The 24265-nt window shown below is 38.6% G+C and overlaps 1 protein-coding gene across 1 annotated transcript; it reads left to right on the top strand.

The window, feature by feature from the left end:
* Positions 1-133: 133 nt before the first annotated feature.
* LOC135416422 (sodium-dependent neutral amino acid transporter B(0)AT1-like) lies at positions 134-22422 on the top strand. Its single transcript, XM_064659562.1, has 12 exons — positions 134-507; positions 8597-8737; positions 10223-10360; positions 11412-11593; positions 12322-12432; positions 13189-13301; positions 15617-15745; positions 16510-16666; positions 17245-17449; positions 18081-18240; positions 20446-20608; positions 21741-22422. The coding sequence occupies exons 1-12, from the start codon at positions 306-308 to the stop codon at positions 21945-21947; spliced, it is 1908 nt and encodes a 635-aa protein (XP_064515632.1). The 5' UTR covers positions 134-305; the 3' UTR covers positions 21948-22422.
* Positions 22423-24265: the final 1843 nt, after the last annotated feature.

Below are 24265 nucleotides of genomic sequence, written 5' to 3'. Positions count from 1 at the left end.
TTTATAGCCAAATTATCTCCTGAATTACATTAGCTGAAATCCATGTTTTCTACTAGATGAACAGGCTGTTCCATAAAACCTTGACAGATAAAGCATTAATAAGTGTCAGAGCTGACTTGGTCAATCGAATGATTTGCTGACGCTTCTTTTTACCACAAGCCTGCACTTACAAATCTAGTGCCAAAGGTTCACTATATATAGCTGAAGACAGCAAATAGATGGTCTCTTTTTGAGCAGGTTTCTGACTAGCTGCCTGTTTCATTGTTCCTCACTGTGGCAGTGTTTTCAGTCAGGAAATTTAAAATATGGTAAAGCTAAAGTTGCCCAATCCTGGCCTGGAGGACAGGATACCTTCTCATGCTGAACTTGAGGTCCTTGAGAAACAAGAGGCAGACTCCAGACCAAAATGGGATAACAAGGCTCAGTATATGCTGACATGCATAGGGTTTTGTGTGGGCTTAGGAAATGTGTGGAGGTTCCCGTATCTCTGTCAGAGCCATGGAGGAGGTATGTCTTTAATATCTTAAGTAACTTTGGGTATAAACCAGGTTTAATCTCTCTTTTGGGAAACCAATAATAGAATATATTTAGAACTGGTCAGTTCCTATAAGACAGTGATGTTCTCTCTAGAAGACTGTACAATGGAAAAGGTCCTTTCACAGGTAATGAACATCCACAGAAGTCATGTTAGTGATGGAAGAAAAGGAAGGGTCTGTTTTTTGCTTCAGGACACAGGATTGAACAAATGGATCTTGCACTGTTATGTACATAGTATATTTTCTCAGTCTAAAACCAGTGTTACTTTATGTACATATATAGAGTGTATTTTAAAATATTAATTAACTAATTGGCACTATGATTCTGATCATGATCCCCACTGATGTTTTCATCATAGGGTTTTCATTGGGTTTGGACTGATCTGTGTATCACCTGTAGGGTCAGTGTGGGTGTAATTTGTGCTAGGAGTAACAGCATGAAAGTAGTTAACATTGAGAATATGTTTTTAGAAGTTGCTGTAACTAAGTCATTTAAAATCCAAATATGTGTTATTTACTGGGACTCCTTAGGGTTCAGGTTAGGTCTGAATGACCATATTAAAAATTTTGTTTCACTGTTTTGCTGTTTGTTTTAAAAGATGATTTTGAGCTGAACCATTGCTTAAATATTATACGACAACATAAATTTCTCATTTTCCTACAGTCTTTTCTCTCTGCTATCTAGCTATTGTCTGCATTTCAGTTTGGGATGTGTGTAAAAAAAAACTTTGTTCCTTTGTAATGTTTGATCTTGAAAGAAAAAAATGGCTTAAGGAACAGTATTTCAAAGTAATTTTCATTAAATGTACAAGGTGAGTTGTTTAAAAATTGCTCTTCCTAATTAGAGTAGGGACAAATGAGAGTTCTGTGGGAAGTTGCTCCTACAAAGTCAGGGACATGTAATGACCAGTGTCTCCGTTGCAAGAGTAGATGCTTTTAACATTAAGATTTTTCTAACATGGGCTGGGGTTTAGAGTTTCCAAAAAGTGGAGACGCTCTGTTTTCCACGGTAGACTTATAGGCACTTTCCTGCTTTTTGGTATTTCTTTCCCTTGTGGTCTAGTCATGTGAAATGCAGCTAAAAAGCAAACATCCAACAAATGCAAAGAACTTGGTATGGATCATGGTTTTCTGACTGACGTCGGTGAAGATTTATGAATTGCTTATGTGTGTGTTTCAGTACTCTGTTTTAATTTGTCCTTTGACAGCAATTATTTTCCTTTCTCATCATCCTATTGCTTGTCCTTTCTCAGGAACACTAACAACAGTTATCCCTGGGTTTTTTGTTTCCCTGGGACTCCCTCACTCAAATTTTAGGCAGAATTTGAAAGGGAGCAATAACAAAGAAATTATGTAGCTGGGTCTGCACTTAGAGCTAATACACAGATGTGTGTCCTTCTAGCCAGAATTGCTACCTTATTTATCAATTCTTCTGCATAGCACGAAATGCCATGGCTCATATCAATACACAAGAGTTATCAGGAATTCCTTCCTGTAACTTCTTAGAAAGGATTCCTTAATGTTATCATATGTGAGGATGGAGAGCTATTGTGCAATCCCTTCTCCTTCTCTGCTGTACAGTGTGTCTCAGACTCTTCTGGTAGGTCTAAGTCCAACTCCTGCCACCACTGTCATCCTCTCATTACAGTGTCTGCTCTCAAGCTTCTCCCTTTGATCAGGAAAAAAATAAAAAAGACTCTTGCTGATGTTTGGATGGATGGCTTTGAATTTGAACATGTGACACCATAAAACCACTCCAGAATTGGATGCTTGTGGAAGTAAATTTGTATGACATCCTACCTCTCTTGTGTTCCCTCTACCTGGCTTCACGTAACTCCAGTTGGAAACATGTATTTCCTAGATATTTTATACGAGTTTTGCCTTAGTCTTTGCCCCTCAACATGGTGGTCAAGATAATTTATTCATCTTTGCATTTGTGTGGCCCACTCAGGGGCACAGATTTGCCTCTGTAACAGAGTGGGGGGAAACTGCAACGTTACGTACCTTCTTCCAAGTTATCCTTTAGAAAGAATACACCACACTCATGAGTTCACTGTGGAAGCTCTGTTTTCCCCCAGCAGGTCTAGTGCCTTTATCCTGGATGGTGTATGACTTCACACTTTGTGTCTTCAAGATATGTTTTCACTGAATCCTGAGTGCAGAGCAGCAGGAATTCCTGATGCTGCTCTGTCACTGGAAATGGGGATTATGTTCCTGGCATGATCATGGATTATGGCTGTGTATCAAGAGATTTAAAAAAAAAAGCTATTTTCCATGCAGTAAATATCTGCAGAGGATGAGAAAAAGTCCTGTGTGATCACATGGTCAGATACTAGGTACATGCTGAATCAAGGTTGCAAGACTATCTCCTGAAAATTGTTTCTAATTTCTAAGGATTTACTTTGCTATCTTCTTTCTTTTTGAATATGAGTTGTATGGATGAACACTTGGATCATTTAGCATGAGTGAGGTCTGGTAGCAATGATGTAGATAGTATTTCAGCCAAGGACACTCCCAAATGAGGCTGGATGTCCACTTTGTGAACTGGTGTTTGCAAAGTTTATATACCTTATGAAACATAATTGGACCACAGTGAAGTATAAAATTTACCCTTGTGATACTTGGACTTCAAAGAAGGTGGATTTTTTTCCCTGAAAATTATCTGTAGTGAAGATAGTTAGGAGCACTGAGTTTATAAGTAACTCTTATTTTCAGATGTTTGAACTTGAATATAGAATCATTTAAGAGCTGCTTCTTCCTAAACACAATAATGTGATAGTGTTTTAACACTGTGATACCCAAATATAAAAAAAGAAATGGTGTTTACATAATTTACTTACTTTTGTTGTCATAGATTTTGAGTTTGTGGTTTTTTAAATGGAATATTTACTCCAGTGAAATTTAGTAGAGCAAAGCACATTTTATCCTTTAATGGCTTGAAAGCTGTCAAATACGTCATTACCTAAGGAGAACTAGAGTTCGATATGCACACAATGTAAAATGTATGGTGTTTGCCTCAGTGCTTTTACCAGCTTAATGAGATTTTAATTTCCTTTCATTTAATAGCTGTCTCTGACATTGCACATAGCTTTTGTTCAATCTTTATTGAGCAATATGTCATTTAATCAGCTGTTGAGCATTTTGTTTCATCCTTTATGACCATAATATAAAAGAAGATACATATTTAATGTTTAAATCATTGATTTAAAAAAAAATGTCTCTAAGTCTACAGCTTGCATATGGAAACCTTGCTTCTGCATGATAGAGAACTTTCTTATCTCTGTGTGTGCCACACTGAATGAAGTGACAGTAACGACATTAGCAGTCCCTCACTGGTACCCTCATTACAGTTGAGGTCTAAGAATATGATAATATAGTAAAACACCTTTATCTGAAGTCTGCCTGCCTTCCCTTCACGAGGAATTATGTGCAAGCAATAATAGCTTTTTCAATTTCACATTAGAAGCTCTTAGATTAAAGAGAGAGTAACAGCAATATGGACGCTCAAACCAAATATTATGTGTTCCGAAATACAGTACTGAAACAGGATGAGAATCTAATATCTCAACTATAAGGTTTTTAGACTGAAATATTAATCATTATTTATATACAGCTATACAGCATCTATTTTCAGATCATTTGTTTGTTTGTTAGGTTCATAACACTATGACAGCTTCAAAAGTATTGGTTTATTTCTTATGTCCCATATGAACCTGCAAGTGTTCTAAAGTCATGTGGATGTGGCACTGGGGACATGGTTTAGTGGTGAACACTGTGGTTATTGTCAGATTCGATGATCTTAGAGGTCTTTTCCAACCTTAGTGATTCTATGATGCGATATAGCAGCTTTGCAGAGTCAAATTATTATTATTTTTTTCCATTACAGCTTCTTTTGGAAAGATTGGAGAGAAATTGAGAGAAAGGGAAAACACAGCAGAGATGGATTTCTGAGCTGGCTGTTAGAATTGAACCCTAGAAAGAGAAGAAGCCAAGAAAAGGAAAAAAATGTCATATATAATTGAGAACTGTCATTTTGTTTCTCTTGAAAATATAACGATATTCCTGCAGCTAAATACCAGTAGTTTTAGTAATTTGTCCAGTTCTGACATGGCACACCATGGATTTTTACCTTGTCAGAGCTACCATAATATACATGGTTCAAGCCAGAAATACTTTTGTTGTATCTGTTTGTGTATGGATATAGCTTCTGCACTGCAGGTCTATACACACACCATGTACTTCATGTCTGTGATAACAAAAGGGGTGGACAGAGACCCACCTGCTCCACGGGGTATCTTCTTGATGTTGTCTATACCAGACTTTTTGAAACAATCATTATTGCAAAGTCTAAATTTTTTGGGTACTTCAATAAAGTCTGCTAAAAACAATAACACAGTATCAAGTGGCCACTATTATAATGAAATCAGCCAACTGCACTTTTTGCTTTCTACTCCTATGGAATTCAAGTAATGATAGTTACTTACTTGTCTTTCATTGGCATTTTCAATGTTTGCTAATCAAAATCAGCAGTTTTGAATACATAAAATGCTACTCAAAATGCTGAGCCCTTTGTGGCACATGCCACACATCAGGTTGAATGATCAATCACTGATGCACTAGAAAAGATATTTTTTATTGAAGCCGCTTGCCAAAGGTAGCTGTACAGACATAATATTCTCAGACTTCTATAAAGTATGTCGTTTAGCAACAAAAAAAAACCCCTTCTTACCAAAAGTTTATCAGTTTTTAAAATCAGTGTAGTTCATCTTGCATGCATTAAAAACTAGATATTATTGTAAAAATATAGACTAACTGAAAAGGTTTCAGAGGAAAGCCAGAAGAATAACTGACTTGGGACATACTTTTTGTTAGTCAGACTGAGGAACTCATTATGAATTGTTATTTGGAGAGATGTTTGCTAAACTTTGCTGACTATTCCTCTCTTTCTTCTGTGTCAGTCTGCCACTTCAGGAAAAGGAATATGTAGACGTCACCTCCAAGGAGAACAGTATTCTATTTGTTTTCTTCCCCACTTTTCACATCTCAGCTACATTCCCTTTTCATAGCCTTTGCAAGAACAAAAGCCTTACATTAATGTGGAGCAGCTACATGATAAATCTAGGAGCCTCAGGCTGGTACTGTTTCACCTTGGAGAAAAGTGGCTGTTTTGTAATGCCAGAAAGAATGAATTATGGTGATCCACCCTAGTTCTGAGGAAACTGAACTCTCCTAGTTTCAAATTCAAATTTAGCACTGTGGTCTTAGCTCAGATATTGTTACAAATGGTGTCAGTGCTAAAGCAATCGTTTTCTGACTCGTGTCTTTCTGACTACGTATTTTCATGTCACAAACCTGTGAAACATATAGGGCATATTCCAGTTTTTGAGGGACTAAGTTCACTTCCAAAACAAGGTTCTTCCCTCTCTCTTCCCACCACTCCAGGGACTTCTACAAAATTATAGATAGCAGGAGCTACTAATGTCAGATGTAACAGGGCAGCCCTCTCTCATTACTTTGTTGACTGGTGGCTGAAAGGCAGCTATGCCAGAAATGGTGATAGACTCTTCATCTGCCTCTGCCCTGGCACCATTGTTGACAATGCAAAGGTCTTCCCCAGTGTTGGCAGAGGTTCTGGATCTCACTGAAACTGTGTCACACTCAGTCACTGCAAGGAACTGACTCACTCTGTCCTTTCAGTTTCTAAAGGTTTGTCCTGTTTTGTCTCTATGGACTAGCTTAGCTGTGCTGAAACGTGCTCTGGTATGTACCTAAGGGCCCCTCTTCACCTGGTTGGATAAGCAGTGCATGTAGATTTGGCTTCAAATAGTTCATTCGCTACTAATACTGTACCCTCTTTCTGTGAATAACACTTCTCCTAACTGTTTTATTCTTACTTTCATAGAAATTAGGATTTTTGCAGGGTATGCAATGAGTGCCCCCTCACTGTTGTGTTTCACCCCCTTGAATCCTGATGGCTTCTTTCCTACATGGGAAGGTTGGTAGGACAACCTCCATACACAGAATGTCTGGCCTTTTCCAAAGACAAAGTTACTTGTCCATGTGAGGAACTACAGGCAGCCATAAATATGTCATGTTCTCCAACCCCATGTCAGGCTGGCACACAGTTTCCTTCCTGTCACACTCTGACCAGGAGCTCTCCTGAGGGTAAGATGAGAGAAGGACATGATCATTGTGTTTATACCAGCATTTTTAAGTTCCAGAGCATTCTCTCTCTAAAAGACTCGCTAAAGAGTTTGTATGGCTACTTCATCTGGATCTTTTCCTTTTACCTGCCCTTTTGGATGCCATATAGGTCTCTGCCATACCACAGTTTTGCTTCTCTCTGGTGAAACCCTTCTTTGGCAATAGTAAGAGTTAAGTCCAGAAGATGGATCTGTACAGCTACCTTATTCAAATACTCCTTATTTGCACTAAGGATAAGTCCTTGTCACCCTTTGAAACTCAACTTCCAGTAATTTCAAATAATCTCTTGAAACTTAAGAATGGATTTTCAGTTAGTTCTGCTAACGTGCTTCTCATGGAGAGATGTCACTTTTTGTTTTAATCAGGTCACAGTAAAATCACTTAAGGACTTGATTAGAAATTATCTCCCTAGTGAAAGATCTTGTTGAGTAAGGAAATACACAACCTTTGTATTCTATTCAAGCTACAACCACTTGTTTCTTATCATACCTTTCAAAGAAAATATGTTTTGATAGCTGCTATCTCTGTTAGCAGAAGGGGGAGAAGATCAGGCCATTTCCAATGCAGTATTAGAAAGCATTCAAAGGTAGTCTGAACTTTTTGCTTTCAGTAGACAGCAGGCAGATTGATATTCTGATTTGGGCTTCATTTTTCTCACGCTCGAGACTTTCTTGCAAACCTTAACTGCAAAGTACACCTCCACTCACACAGTTCTAGCAGTCTGGGTAGACATCATGGCTTATTCTCCAAGACAGCAAGGTTCAGCAACAGCACAGTCCCTACACCATAACTCTTCCTGTCAACAGCACAGTGGGTAAAATTCACTGCAAGACTCTCAGAATTGAACTACCCTCTGCCGTGGACGTGCCAAAAGTGCTCTGTCAGCCTTAGGGCATTTCCTGAGGCCTCAAGATACTTACAAAGGTACCTTTATAGAAGAAGTCTTCAAGCATAACATATCTATGACAGAGCAGTCAGATGAAGGGACTCCATGACGGTCCTTGCACAGACATAAAAAAGTGAAAAAGGTGTGCTGTGTGCTAATAGCTTCCCAGCTTTCCTGCTACCCTGGAATCATCAGGAAGTAGATTTCAGCTTCTGGCATGGTTTTCATACTCCAAATTTCCTCTTTAAATTGCTATTTGATTTTCATAGCATATATGAGGAAGAAGTCAGCAAATTCCCAGACCTGAACCATTCACACACTGGTCTGCGATTTCTTTAATGCATTTAAATTTTTTACTCCTATTTAAATTGTGAAATTAAAGACATTTTGCAATGACAGATAACCATAATTCTATTATTAGCTATATATAATACGTATGCAATACATAGTTCTATTAATAGCTATATTCAAGCATTTGATTCTGCACTTTGGTAGTCCAGTATGGTGTTCTATGTTGTCTCTGCTTTATCCTTGCTCAGGAAAAAGTTATTTAAAGTACTTGCCCTATAGTAAACAGCTTTCTCATAATCAACAATGTTTGAACCCTGTACTTAGATCTCTTCTAATCAAACATAAAGGCAATTTTGCAGGGAAAAGAAAAAAAAGGAGGTCATTCCAGGAAAGTAATTACCTTTCCTCCACTTACAATAAACTTTTTCAAAGTTTAGCCTTGAGACTATATAATTTCTGTTTATGTTTGTCCTCTGGGAAGAATAAAACTTCCTACCTGAATCCACATATGTAATTAAGTCCCCTGCTTGGGCAATCAGGCAGAAACATTGCTCAGAAAACAGAGAAGGGTTTCCACAATGATGCTTACAACTCACTTACTATGTCAACATCTCACAAACCTGATGTTTGTGTTTTGTTGTAGCACTTCACTGATCATTAGTTTTCTTATCCATTCCAGGAGCCTTCATGATCCCTTTCCTGATTTTGCTAGTCCTGGAGGGTATCCCCCTGCTTCATCTTGAGTTTGCCATTGGTCAAAGGCTGAGGAAAGGCAGTGTGGGCGTATGGAGCTCTATCCACCCTACCCTGAAAGGAGTTGGTAAGTCTGACGAGGATACAAAAAGCCACCTGAGAAAGCACAAATCTCTGAAATTATCATCTGTGGAGCAAATCTTCAAGATTTTATTCTGGCATGCCATGAGAGATTCCAAGATCTATTACTTTTTCCTTCTTGCTAACTCTTCATTGATAGGTCAAACTAATCATGATGAACAACTATGACAGTTTTGTGTCCACATTCCTAAGTACCACAGGCCCAGTTAAAACATGACTTTAATTTCAGACCCGTTTCAGGCCTCAGAGATATTTTCTGTGTTATTGATATTGGCTGTTTTGCCATTAGGATGAATCTTTAAGTGTGCCAAAAACTATTCTGTAGCTGTTCTGTGGATAAATAATAGTTTAATATTTATCTGGTGGACCTCAGCTCCATCTAATGTTACCTTCTTGATTCTGAGAGGTACTAGAAGCCACAGAAGTAGTATTTTGCAGAAAATACTTCTTCACATCTGTACCAGACTTCTGAGTATGGTACTGTAGTAGAAGCAGCATTATGCACACAACATAAGAAACTCTACAGACACCTCATTACACAGAAAACACAGAAGGTGCCACATGAACATCAGGAAACACTGTGAGAATGCAAAAACACTGGCACAGGTTGCCCAGGGATGTTGTGGGGTCTCCAACCTCAGAGATATTAGAAGTCTGCCTGGACATGGTCCTGGGCAACCAGCTCTATGTGGCCCTCCTTGAGCAGAGGATTGCACCACATGACCTCCAGAGATCCCTGCCAACCTCAACCACACGCTTGAAAGGGAAGAAACACAGACAGTTAGTATTGTTTCGTCACCCCCTGCATTTGTAAATCAGTTACAAAAGAAAATTATTCATTGCATCTGGAATTTTTCAAGTTTCTTTAGAACCTAAGAGTTCTTAGGAGCTAATCATTAGCATTTACTGTCTGCCAGAAAAGTCACCAGAGGCTGATTACTTGGGAACAAGTGGAGAAGGAGAGATACCTGCACCTTGTCACAGACTGTTCGTCCTGGCAGCCATCCATCCTATACAACACTCCCTCTGCTGAACTCTGCAGTGACACTGTGGAAGAAGAAGACTATCTGGTCTCATTTAGGCAAAATCCCAAGTCAGCTGAGCTTTACATGTACCCAGCATTCCAAACTCCTTCAATATCAGCTGGCAAGACTGTGAACAGGACTGCGTGGTGTCTGTAGATAGTCAGTCTGCTCACAGTGTTGAGTCCTAAGTGGGAGTCACTTTCAGTCTCAGAGCAGTTTTAGGATATACATCTGCATAGGACTCATTTGTCCAAACTTTAGGTAACAAATTCACAGTGATTAAACCTACACCCAAAACAAAGAGAGGAGAGGGGAAAGGCTATAAATCATAGAATTAGGGTGAAGAGGGGAGGAGGGAATGGTTGAGGCTTATACCATATACTTTGATATGTGTTGAAGACAAGACTGTTGAAATTTACATTGTATTCTGATTTTATTTTTTTCAGGCATAGCATCAATGTTTGTATCCTTCCTGGTGGGTTTATATTATAATACTATTATTGCCTGTGTGATGTGGTATTTCTTCAACTCCTTCCAAGACCCTCTGCCTTGGAATAACTGTCCTCTCAATGAAAACAGAACAGGTATATTTTATGAAATATTGTATTTTGTTGCACAGCACATAGTTCTGTTTCTAACAATTACCCTAATTTAACCTCTTTCTGTAAAACAGCAGTAAGGCATGGCAGTCCCGTTAGGCACATTGTGGTATTTTAATGCTTGTGTTTTGTAAAAATTCACATTGCATAAAATGAGATCAACTCTTAATCTTTCAGGCAAACTTTGACTTTTTATATGAAGCTGCATGGTTGATTGTGACAGATATATTCATACACAGAATATTCACAAAGTGGAAGTCTAACATAAACATTCAGATTTTTAAGATAAGACTGGATGTGGCACTTAGTGCCATGGTCTAGCAACCGCAGTGGTAGTGGATCAAAGATTGGACTTGATGGTCTCGGAGGTCCCTTCCAACCCAGCTGATTCTATGATTCTATGATTTTCCAGATTTAGGCAATATGTTTCGTTCATCTCTTCACCAACAGCCCTTCATTAGCATACTGAAAAGGAAAGAAAAAAAGGAGTTGCATAATTCGTATGAAACACCTGTATCCCTCAATATGCTCTGTGGAGACTGCTTGGTTTTCCATAGTCAGCCCTGCATGAAACTGTATGAAGCAGGTTTTTCCAGTGGGTCAGTGAACAGCTGTTCAGAGCACTTTGCTCCTCTCCTCCCAGAATAAGTATGAAAATCCTCATTTAAGGGAAGACCAGGGCAGAATATTGCACAGGTCAGCACACTGCAGGGAGCTGAGAATCCAACTTGAGCTAACAAGACCTGAAAGGATGTCCCACAAAACAGAAAGACAAAATATTGATGACCTGAAGGAGGTATGGGAGGGAAAGGAGGTGTGGGAGAGGAAAAGCTGCCTTATTAAAATCCCTGTTAAACAATTCTGTTTTGAATCTCTCATTTTACCATGAAACCAGCCTCTAAAAAACTGAAATCTGCCAATAACAAATTAGTTGGCATTAGGTGGTACAATTTAGATCACTGATATTTATTGTTTAGCTTGCTTATTTCCAAGTAAATAAAAGACATACAGAATGATGACCATTTTGTTGTTACAGATTATGTAGAAGAGTGTGCCAAGAGCTCTCCTGTAGATTACTTCTGGTACAGAGAAACATTAAATATCTCCACTTCCATTGAGGATTCTGGCAGTATACAGTGGTGGCTTTTGCTATGTTTGACGTGTGCATGGGGTGTACTGTATGTGTGCACAATCAGAGGCATCGAAACAACAGGAAAGGTAAGTTATTTTGGAGGTCTTTTATGAGATGATATTAATCATGCTGTTGTGATTCCTTATTTATACAGACCTAATAATACTGTAGAAACTGTTTCTTGAGTAAAAGCATATCTAAAACTTTGTGTGTCATCACTGGGACTGCTTTTTGAAGAAGGAAGATGAATGAAATGAAATCTGATTGATTTATGTGAGCAGTTTGTCTTCCTTGTCCTTACAGGTCTTAGTAAAACATTCTTTAGGTATTATCACCTTAACATTAATATTAATCTTTAATGCAGGACCAAGGGACTCTCTTTTTGTTATGCCATTCTCTTCAAAATGTACATATACAGATTTATTTGGGTTTGTGCTACTCGTAAATATTATCTCCTTGAAAGAGTGACCGATGTTCTGCTGCCCAGAGAGTCCATCCTTGCATTCTTGCAATCTGGTCTCAGAGTGTAGATTATTTTTGATGCTGCTTTTGAATGATCTGAGTTGAATTTCAGCAAAGACAACTTGTCTTAAATAGAACACTATTGCTGCAAAAATGTTTGTTGTCAAAATATACCACACATACGGTTTCACTTGAACATTTCCTGTAGTATGCTAATTGTGACTCACTTGAAACTTGCCCTTATTGCTAATCACCATACCTTGTTTACTCTCCTCTTCTCTTCCCTGCAATGCAATTTTTATTCAAATGTTCTGTTTTATTTGAGTGTTTTATTTACATTCTTTTTGTATAGGCTGTGTATATAACGTCAACTCTTCCATACGTTGTGCTTACCATTTTCCTAATCCGTGGCTTGACGTTGAAAGGATCAACCAATGGAATAGTGTATCTCTTCACCCCTAATGTAAGTCACTGCGTGGTTCTCCTGTCAGTGAAACATGATGTAGTTCTCTCTGTAATTAACAACCAATTGAAAATTAGTTCTCTCCACTGGTGCTTTTTCAACTATCCCTGAGACGCCTTGAAAATCTTGATTCTGGGAGGTGAACCCTTTGGATTGGATGGAACAAGTGTACATATACACAGACATTTTCTCTCTATCTTTCTCACTCTCCATCCTCCATCAAAATCTGTTATAAAAAATTGAAGGATCATCACAGAGAAACTGGGTTACCATTATGTAACTTGATTTCTTTTCCTGTATTCTAATTACGAACAAGTCTAAAATTAAAGCATAAATCATGTATTTGGGAGTAGAACTACTCTAATGGCTACATGGACAAAAGACCAAAGAGAATGGTTTAACTATACAACAGTTTTTGAACAAAATTAAAAGGGATTTCATTTTCCATGAGCAGACCTCTGAATGATCATTATTAGTGCTAAATGTTAAACACCTTCTCTGAAAACAGACATGGCAGCTGTCAGCTATGCAAAGTAATTTTTTAATCAATTTTCAAAATACTTGTATAAAAACTACAGATAGGTTTTTCTTTTGGAAGAAAAAGGTAAGTTTGACAAAAGTATTGACATATCTGTTGAAATCCAGTGAGTTTTGCATGTTTTAATGATTTCTTGTTTTAATGATTGTTTTGAATGTCTCATACTTGTTTAAATAGCAGTGTTGGATATGCTTAAAGCTGTATGTCTGATGCTTCAGGTTACTGAGCTGGCGAACCCACTGACATGGTTGGATGCAGGTGCTCAGGTGTTTTATTCTTTCTCCCTGGCATTTGGAGGCCTCATTTCATTCTCCAGTTACAACTCTGTTCAGTAAGTAGCCAGGCAAAAGCCAAATTTTATATGAATATTTCATTCTTCCAAATGAAACATCTCTACTTTTGCCCTATTGTTATGCTACTTGGAACTGGGACAACATCCCCTCAGATGTGTAAGATGTATCTCCTCTGACTGATCCTAACTTTTCTGAGACAAGATTTTAGGTCTCAGTGCTGACTGACTTCCTATAGAAAGATATAGTGGTGCAGGATAGAAAGAAGGGGACTGACTATCCACCCCCAGCTGATGAGCAGAAGTTTCCTCTGTGGGAATGCTTAGTGCATGGTGATGACCTTGGTCTCAGTGCTGTCAGAGTAGGATGATAGTACACACATTTCAAAGCAATTCACACAGAACAGTTTAAATCCTTAGCTTTGAGATGAGAAGATATATCTAGTTTCAAAATTCAAATTCAGTGCCTTTATATATGATTAGTGAAGCCAGGTAGTGTGAACTCCCATCATCCAGGGACTGACCCATCCTGCAAAGTATGATGCAGTGCTATACTCTACACTCTGTCTCACAAAATACTGGAGAAGCCACCAATGCTTCTTGGTGCCTGCCATTCCTTCAGCACTGTCTGTCCTCTTGAAAGGCAAACTGTGTGACATTCTCTAAACCTAATGTTTTTGATAAATGTCTCTGAATTATGTTTTGGGTATCTGGTTTGGTCATGCTTTCAGAAATCCGTGTTTCAGTTTTAGCTTGGGTTCAATTACGCCACACCAGAATTTCAGCTACCAAAGTAGTTCCCTCCCTCCACTCTTGATTTCAGATATTTTTGAAAAGATCATCTGGAATTTTTGGTGCCTGCAAGTCTCGGTGCAAGGCATGAAGCCCTGCTTCAGGTCCAAGTCAGTGTCCCACAACCATGGGGAGCAGGACTGAGAGTGTTCTTCATCTTTCCAAAAAGGCACAAAGGAAAGGAACAATGTCCTCCTGCTTTTCCAACACAGAGGGCTGTGGCACCTGGCCATCCTCCTTCAATGCTCAATCATTCATGACTTAAGGAGGAAACTGCAGAAAGTCATTATACTCCCAAGGAAATGTAAGGGGAAAAAACCCCCAAAACATGCAAATTTCACAGTGTTACACTGTGGTGTTGGGCCACTTGCAGTCCAGCACCAGCTGGACCAAGTGTCAGTGACTCTGCCTGTGGATGGTTTGGGAGTATAAAAATCTCAGAAAATACTAAAAGGTTTTGATGCCATCAAGGATTCACTAATTCATAATGAGAAGGAGCTTGAGAATCTTATTTTCTCTAAAAGGAAGAAATGCTTTTATCAAGCCTATCACTGAGAATCTCATGTTACAATTCAAAAATAGACATGAGACTACAGCAGGAAATTTTCATTCAATACCCTACACCTGGTAAAAACCTATTTGAAATGCTATAAACGGGTAAAGGACACACTGTGACACGTCTTGGCTGGACAGGCTTGTCCTGAACACCTTGAAGGTGTTCAGAAAATTAACTAAGACAACATCAAGTTAATTTCAATAGTCCTATTTTGTCCAGAAGGAATAAAGTATCTACAGTTTTACAGTCTTCTCATAAAACCATAAACTAACTTAATGTTGATGTTTTATCTTGTCCCTCAGATGAAAGTCTGTTTCTGGCTCTGCAATTTTTCTGTCTTAGCACAGACATGCTGGCAAGAAGTGCCTGCAGCAGAGAAGTTTCTACAGACAGCTTTTCTGTCCAACCTTATCAGTGTATAGTTCCACTGTGTTTCCAAAACTTCAGGATATTTTGAACCATCTTTTGTTCAACAGTCAAACAATACTGTCCCAAGTGCTCTTGGCTACTGCAATTTCACCATATCTAAGTGCTATGGAAACTTTCATTCACTTTTCCTTTTTGGTTATCTAATTCAAATCCAAGTCTTTCACCTTGCAGCAGAATACACTAGCAATGTAGATACAGCCCATGGCAATATGTGTCTGCACACATGCATGCCAAGTTTGAAAAGGAGGAGACATATTCTTTTGCCCCTCATACTTTACTTCCTGTGACTCAGATATGAAAACAACTCAGGCAGTTATTCCTTATGAATAGGATTATTTGAAGGGTAAAAAACCACCAAAAAACCCCCAAACAACCAAAGCCATAGCTATTAAATTGTTTAAGACACCAATTTTTAATTTACTAAATCTATCTTTAACACCAGTACTTGTCTGCTCTTAGAAGGTACACTGATGTACCTGTGCATCTGTAGGCTACTCTTTTCTTAGTCTTAGTAGCCAGTTTTAGTATTTGTTTTGGGAATGTGTTTGAAATCCATTGGGTTTTTTTCTTTGAATTGCAGCAATAACTGTGAGAAAGATGCTGTGATTGTCTCAGTGATCAACGGTTTCACTTCCATCTATGCAGCAACTGTCATATACTCCATCATTGGATTCAGAGCCACAGAAAGATATGATGACTGTTTTGACACGTAAGTTATTAGAAAAAGCCCCCACAGAATATGCAGGTGTTTGTTTGGCTGAGTCAGCTCTGTTAGCCTGATGATAATGGATTTATCATTTCTGAATAATTGTAGGGCTTGACCCACATGGTATTGGAACTACTCATTACTTAAAAAAATTTGAATCATGGAATAAATCCCTTGGAAAGCGATAATTGTTTGAGCCACCTGATCTCCTACTTAAATGTTGCATAAGGAACCGTAATTGACATTATTCCCCATGCTGACATATGGCATGAATGAAATATTCCCTGGGGCCCGTGCCAGCTCTGTATTTAGGTTTCCTCTGGAAAGCTTAAATGCGTAGGTCTCATCAGAATTACCTCATTTTACCAGGGCAACCAGACTCTTTTCTAACTGGAACTGTGAGACTATGTGGGTTCCAGTCTAGCTCCTCCACATTCAACTGCAAAAGTGCATGATTCATAACTGCGGACAACTTAGACATTCCCAGAAGCTGCCCAGTCTGGGAACTGGTGCCCAGTCTGCAATGTAAAGATAGACACCTAATTCCTGCACAGGTTCTTAGAGTGTCCATCCATTTAGTGATCATCTTTACCATGAAAGACAGCATCAGACTTACCTTGGAAGAAGAAAGAAAGACTTGCATGTGCACATCTACTGGAATTTCAAAATCTGACCTTGATAATGTGCTCTTAGTAACGTGCTTGATGATGAAAATGAGGATGCTTAAAAATAAATAATTTCAAATTTCTTGCATTTCACTTTTTCAGAAATATTCTTACTCTGATGAATGCATTTGATTTGCCAGAAGGTAATGTAACCCAAGATAACTTTGAACAAATGCAGCAGCTGTGTAACATGACTGATCCAGCAACTTTTGCAAGCCTGAAGTTTGAAACCTGTGATCTGGAAACTTTCCTGAATGATGTAAGTTTAACACCCAGCTCATATTGATACCTTAAATATGGTATGAATGTGTAGTAATTATTTAATTGCAAAATGTTTTTTCTTCTGAGGTTATTGGGTTTTTTTATATTTCCACCGATGGATTGCAGTTGGCTTGGAATGCTCTTGGACTGAAGAATTACTTTTGTTTGCCCCGTTTTTCTTGTGAAGAGATAAACTATTTAATTCCCCTGAAAAGTATCAACGGTCTGTCACAGTGTTCTAGGCTGGCCTCAGGTAGCTGGTAAAATAGCAGCAGGTCTTTCTCTGAAACTAGCTGGTTACAGCTGTGGTGGGACAAGATGACTGGGAAAGAGACACCCAGAGAGAGGTTAAAAAGGTGGTGAGTTACAGATGAAAATAGACGTCCATGAAATTCCATAAAAAAGAATATTAAATAGATTTTGTATTATATTACAGTAAATATATCCCTGCATTAGGAGGTCTTTGTGGAAACAAAAAGCGTAAGTACTATGGTATGTGTAGCATACATCAAGTCTAATGAATGTCAATAAAAATTTAAGTGCTGCATGATGTTAAGGAGCTTCAATCTTCCACAGGGAGCTGAAGGAACTGGCTTAGCCTTTATTGTCTTCACTGAAGCTATCACCAAAATGCCCGTCTCACCTTTGTGGTCCATTCTCTTCTTCATCATGCTTTTCTGCTTGGGTTTGTCATCTATGTTTGGAAATATAGAAGGTGTGCTTGTACCTTTACAAGATCTTAAGATTATACCCCCCAGAGTGCCTAAGGAAGTTGTTACTGGTAAGTGCCTTTTAAAGACAAGTGACTTCCCCAGGAAACAGCTTTTATGCTGAAAAAGCAACTCACCACCCATCTACTTTCTGATCTGGAATGGTCCTAAGACACCCAGACAACCTACTGAAGACTTTCTCGTGTCCCCCAGTGGGGCAGCTCCTGAGAGGTTCCTTTTGAGCCTGCAGGCAGCTCTTCGCCCTTTGGCTTGCTCATCAGCTTGCTCATGATGACCGTCCATCTCCTCCATTGGGAAGCTGGAGGACCCAAGTCCTTCACCCAGGCAGGTTTTCTCTCAAAGCAACAGTGTCCCACCAAGAAGAAGGAAGAAGACCTGTTGTCCCTCCTCAGCTTTCTCCCCTTCTGTTTGTAGCACCTCCCACCTGTGCAATGTTAGGACAGTTTTGCCATTTTGCCTGCATAGAAGCAGGCCTTCTCGGAGTGCTATTAAAAAATAAAGTGGTGACCTTCAGGCTGCAAGAATTACTTATTAAGCTTTATAGTTACTGGGAAAATACATTATTATTATTATTATTATTGTTGTTGTTGTTGTTGTTGTTGTTATTTTCTTTTTGCTTTTACTTTCTTTGCCTAAGTGTCCTGTTGTTTTTTGTTTGTTTGTTTGTTTGTTTCCCCACAGGTCTCATTTGTTTGGTGTGTTATTTGATAGCTTTTGTTTTTGTGCTGAATTCTGGTAATTACTGGCTGACTCTATTTGACGGTTATGCTGGCTCTATTCCCTTGCTGATAATTGCATTTTGTGAGATGTTTGCAGTCGTCTACATTTATGGAATAGACAGGTATGAAATACAGCTTAAACATTATTAGATAGCAGTGTATAAAGTGATTAGTTGCATAACTACAATCTTGCTGCATCTCCGTGCATAGCATTTCTGTTATAGAAATCACTGAGATGATGCAACTGTAGTTTAGGCTTTCTTATATGTTTTAGCTTTGTTAAATAGTTCTCAACAAAAAGAAAAAAATATTTATTAGGAATTTGTACCAGAAACTTCTCCACTTTATTAATACATTATAATAAATAATGCTCTTTAACAACCAGCTCAAATAAACACATGACTAAGATATTGTAAGAAAATATTAGGCATTAATAAGTGCGCTAGAGTGTAATAATATGAGTGCAAATAATTTATATTTGAAGTAGGCATCAGAATGTAGGTGTTTGCAAGTTACATAAGAGCCGCTGTAGCTCACTTACATTTTAAATATGGTGATATTTACAGTAACTCTTCTTCAGGATAATTATATTAAATATTTAGTTAGCAGAAACAAAGTACAAGTGCACTGAGCTCAAAGTTTAAAACAGAGGTATATCCCAGGAGTGTTTACAGCGAATGCTTAATGATACTGTCCAAGGCAGACTGCAGATACTGTTTTACAGCAGGATGCAAATCCAAGGCTACTGAGATACATTCTTAGCTGACAGACTCAGTACTTTATCAGTTGTAGCAGTGAGTAATTATCCTCTCAACTTTCCAGAGATGTAATAAATCAAATTTCAGCATCTTTATGTTTGTAATTAATGTGTAAGAAATATGAAAAAGAGCACGGGGAATTCAATCACCCATAGGATTTGCTTGAACCTGTGCTAGGTCCCCCCGCTGCTGCTCCTGGCAATGGGGTGAATGCCCTTGTGGCCAGTCTTCCCATACTTAAAGATTTATATTACCTGAGTCGGCATGAATCAGCTTAGATAAATTAGACAGAGTATCCTTGAGAAAGAAGGCTTATTTTAATTTGTTAAGGACAGAAAAGTCTATGTTGACCACTTTTCCTTACCTTTAAGATGTCAGAACACTTTACAAAGTAAAATTAAAACTATTCCCAGGACACAAATGTGGGCTGACTTTAAAAAGGGGTGGGGGTTCATTCAAAACAGAGCTTCACACCAAACTTTAGTGTTCCTGGCCAGTACACATCACTGTAGCCCTCTTTGAGAACAGAGCTTATTGGAGCTGCCCAGAAGTGCTCCAGATGAGTTTCTGTGACCTTTTTGTGAGAAAGGGGCACTGGTAAAAAGATAGATCTCTTGCTTGAAGGATAACGTGTGTTATCCATGGCACTCACAGGAACTACACCTGGACATGCCCTGAAGTCGGGATGTGGGGCTCCATATCATTATAGGACACCTAGATCTAAGAAGTTAGGGATGAAAAGATGAAACAAATTTATTTGAGGCTTTGCTGAATTCAGTGTGTTGTTCATAGCTGAAGGACCAAGTGAATAGCCCCCTCAGGCTTATCCCCACAAGATACACAGGAAAGCCAGACAAGAGGACTAAGAATAGAACCCCAAACTTCCAAACTAACTATTTTTTAAGAAGTGTGTGCACAAGGTGTTGTCACAAATTGGTGCAGGACTGATGCAGACAGTATCACTCTCAATGCGCAGGGATTGTTTCTTCTTATAGAAGTATTTTTTCCCCATTGTCCACTGCACATTCTTTGAATAGTCCAAATAATACATTTTTAGATGTTCTTAATAATGTGGAAAGTTAAATATTGTTTCAGTAGTCAACCTGAAAAAACTGGTAGAAATCCAAATTAAGCTAATATTATGTACAGAATCTAATTAGTAAAATTACTGCAATATGCTTTTGTTCTTTTTTAATATTGTGTCATTCCTTTTAATTTATACAGCAACGAGATGCGTACCAAGAAGTTGTGAAGCAATAAAACAATATGTTTTAGGGAAAGTCCATCTGTATTGACTCTTACCTGTTGAAACTATTTTGCATATGCCTCACAGACTTCTAGAAGATAGTACATTTCCCAAAATAATTTTCTTGACTTGTAATTATATGTGCTTAAATTGAACTACTCAGATTTAACTCCTGATGTTGCTGACAATTCCAGTTTCATATTGACATTAGCAAAGTCCTGGGAAGCACAGCTAGGGTTAGTTTGGGCTTTTCTGTTTATGAGCAGGCACTCTTTGATCCTCACCAGTTTTTACACTCCTGAACTTCCTGTTTTTGTTTCTAGGTTTAACAGGGATATTGAGTTCATGACTGGACACAAGCCCAATATTTTCTGGCAGATTACCTGGAGATTAATTAGTCCTCTCATTATGTTGGTTATCTTCATCTTTTATCTTGTGGTGAATGTCAGCAAAGAACTGCTTTACAGCGTTTGGGACCCTAACTATGTAAGTATATAAACCAAAATAGTTTTTAATAATTATGTATTCTTCTTTAATGTAAAAGTCATGGTCAGATATATTCATCTCCCACCTGAAACAGTTTTCTAATTGAAACATAATATGAGAAAAAGTAATATTAAACAATAACACTTAGAAAAATAAGTCCTAAATTCAGCTGTAATGCCTGCAACTGATATATAGTGATACCTGAATAGCTTTTCCAAAGCAGATAAAACCAAAACACTAGTCCAGTTTTCATGCAGGTCTGAAACAGATATCGGTTCCCCAGTAGGGATTATAGAAGATCTGGAAATGTCACAACCTTTCCATGTTGACAAAGGACCAAATCTTTGAAGCCATTTTGATATTGCATTTCTTTCTGCTTGCATTTAAAATCACAGAACAGCAGTAGTGCTGGTTACTCATCACTGACAGAAGAAATTAATATTAATATTCAGATATCTCCTTTCCTCTTCCAAATGTTTTGGTTTGATTTAACTTATGATTGCAGCAATAAGTTACCTACTTTCCCTTTCCTCCCCTTGCAAAACAAAAAGCTGTATGTGGTACAGAGAAAGGAGTATTAGAAAAAATGTGAGTCCCATCATTTTCTCTGTCAACCCACCTCTTCTCTGCCTGTCTAGCTCTGCTTTCTGTTCTATGACCTTATACTAGTCACCATCTTCAAAGCAGAAACAGTCATGCCACACACTTAATTTGTAAAGATAATTTTAATTTTCTTAGGGCAGACACAGAAAGGGAGAGAAAGGAAGATGGGGAAATGGGAATGCTTTCGTCTCTCCTCCTTGACAACCTTACTTCCTTCTTAATAAAGTTTCAACTCTCCTTCACCCTTTGATTTCAGCCTTCCCACTCAAAGGCTGTTTGACCATCAAACTTGCTTCCTTCGTGTCATCTTCTTTCCGTCAATTTTAGGTAAAAATAATTCCAAAACAGCTGAGACTGGAAATCCTTGATCTGAAAGCTGCTGTGGAATTGGCAAATTGTTGCACCATTGTGGCCAGCTACTGTTCCAATTACATTGTTGTTCCGTTGAATTATTGAATGTGAATTATTGAATATGTCCCAGGTATTTACTCTTCACAACTTTCTACAACTTGATTGTTTGCTCTTTCAGGAGGAGTTCCCCAAAACAAAGAAGCTCGAATATCCCCCTTGGGTGTATGCTGTTATTGTGGTCCTTGCTGGAGTGCCTAGTTTGACCATCCCTACTTTTGCCATCTACAAAGCCATCAGAAATCGCTGTGAGAAAAAAAATGACCGTGCAGGCCTTATTGCTACATCTGAGACTTCCATTAATGGAAACTTGAAGTATTCATCATAAATCCACTTTTTAAAGTGTGGAAGGAAGCTTTGACAGTGAGGAAAGTAAAAAAACAATTTTTAAGAATCGGGAGTTTTCATGAAAGGGTAACTGTGTTGTTTCCAGGTAAACATTTACTTGGCAATGCAATGCACTGTAAAGAGTTGATGTCCTGGAAGCAAATGGTGACATTTGCAAGTGATTGGGTCACCAGGCCAAATAGTTTGTCCTCCTTCTGGTTTTGAAGCCAGATTGTTTGAAATGGGCTTTCATCCCCTCTGCTTGGGGAAGCACTGTGCTTGAAATGCTCTAAGTGACTCTTTCATGTGCAGTCATTCTGGTCGGTGGCTAATATGAGGGGTAACTTAATACTGTATTCTCTTGCACATTAAATTGTTTTTGTTTTACATGCCACTGTGTTGCACAAGGCCACCAATATTATTTGTCTCATACATAAGTTTAAAATATTTAATAAAAACATTTCTAAGTAGGAGAATGACAGCTTGATTTATTTAGAATTCTATGTATTTTATAAATTACTTTCAAGTTCCCTGCAGATAGTGATGCTTCTGCTGATGACAGCAGAGGTAAACTTGCAATAGGGCAGCAGCAGTTCAGGAAACAGCAAAATCTGCCTTCTCTGGCATCCCTGAGCAAGGGGTGCACCACTTGCCTGGGAGGTCCAGGCTGATGGGAGAGCCATGGCACCCAAATGGTGCAAAGGTTCTTGCCCTCATCTGTCACAATCAAGGTGGGTGACTCTGGTTCGTGTACACACACAAACACACACACACAGGCACACTTATCTTACAACTATTTCAAGCTTCTAACTTCCATGTGACTCAGAGGAGCTCAGCGAGAAGTCCCACTCCTCATATGGCCACCTGAGAGAGAAAAGGGCACTGTTGAGCACCTGGGCTGAGTGCCAGAAGCAGGCAGTGTACATGTCCCCTCTGCACAGGTGGTCCTTTCCATCCAACTGTCCATGTGTATGGGCAACACATTTGCAGCAATCCCTTGCAGCAATCCCTATACCCACATTTTAAAACAAGAATGGATCCAATTTACACCCTGACACTGATTATAATTGAAACACTCTCTTACAAGAAATAGGTATACTTCAGGTGTATTTACTATAGAATGTATCTTTAGAGTAGTATATCTGTTCTAAATAGAGAGTAGAGTAAGAGGCATTGCATGTGTATTTCATGGAATCATACAATCAATGGTTTGGTTTGGAAGAGACCTTAAAATCATTTACTTCCACCCCTCTGCCACAGGCAGGAACACCTTCCACTAGATCAGGTTGCTCCAAACCCCCTCCAGCCTGGCCTAGAATGGTTTCAGGAATAGGGCATCCATAACTTCTCTGAGCAACCTGTTCCAGAGAATTTGAATGATCAAAATAATTTCCATTCCAATTTCCATTTTTTAAGTTACTCGAATGTGAGTAATTATTTAAACTATTTAAAGATGTTATTATTTAATGAGAAAAACATTTTTGTCAGATTTTTCTGCTGATAAAAAGATCAGCCACCACGAATGGATAAAACTGAGTTTAAGTGTCTGGCTGTAGGTGGCAGGTGTGGAATTCAACATTTTGCTAGAAGGGCTCAAGTACAGCATGAGGCACATTCCTGACTGGAAGTACAGCAGCGGCCGGGGCGATGGTGGTGGGTGCCATGGCAGCACTGATGCTGTGTAAGTGCTGCCAAGCCTCACTGCATACACAGACTCGTGTGGCCTGTGAGACAATCTTGATAAGAGACTGGCAAGTTGAGTTGCTCCATCTATGGATCTGGATACTTGCAGAGCTGCAAGCAGAATGAGCTGTACCAGCCTGGAAAGACTCGTGTAGCCTAGATCTGAAACTGGCTTCTGGTTGCATAATCTGCAACCTGACCATATTTTTGTGCTTAGCTCCAGAGCAGGGCTTTTATTTTGGAGAAAACAACTCACCTTCACTTAGATACTCTTCCCATTTCAAGAGGGTAATCCAGCCACAAAGTGTTGATTTACTGAACAAAGCAAGCAGACTGGCTGCTCTGTTTAGTGTGGAATGAACTGATTCAGCTTGCAAACTAGCAAAATCTTGGTATAACTGAAAGAAAACAGAAAAATATTCTCACATACTTTCAATTGAAGAAAAGTATTCAGCTCTTGCATTCGTCAATAACTATTTAATGAACAATAAAAATAGTCATTGGGGATTCACTGACAAGTGGGAAGTGAAACTTCTAGCAGCTACTGTAAAAATGGACCAAATTCTTATGTTTGAACATACAAGGTCTAATTTTTCTTGCTTTTCTTCCTAATTGACTTTCTGAATTTGCAAAGGT

The sequence above is a fragment of the Pseudopipra pipra genome, chromosome 1 (assembly GCF_036250125.1).
Source record: "Pseudopipra pipra isolate bDixPip1 chromosome 1, bDixPip1.hap1, whole genome shotgun sequence".
Taxonomy (NCBI): Eukaryota; Metazoa; Chordata; class Aves; order Passeriformes; family Pipridae; genus Pseudopipra; species Pseudopipra pipra.
The sequence above is the reverse complement of the archived record's forward strand: the minus strand, read 5'-3'. Positions and strand labels throughout refer to the sequence as shown.

What these genes read in the sequence shown, in the direction of transcription:
- LOC135416422 (XM_064659562.1), top strand. Translation starts at nt 306, where the DNA reads ATGGTAAAGCTAAAGTTGCCCAATCCTGGCCTGGAGGACAGGATACCT. An exon ending in CCCTACCCTGAAAGGAGTTG is followed by an intron (nt 8,738 to 10,222) that starts GTAAGTCTGACG and finishes TATTTTTTTCAG; the next exon opens with GCATAGCATCAATGTTTGTA. An exon ending in GCATCGAAACAACAGGAAAG is followed by an intron (nt 11,594 to 12,321) that starts GTAAGTTATTTT and finishes CTTTTTGTATAG; the next exon opens with GCTGTGTATATAACGTCAAC.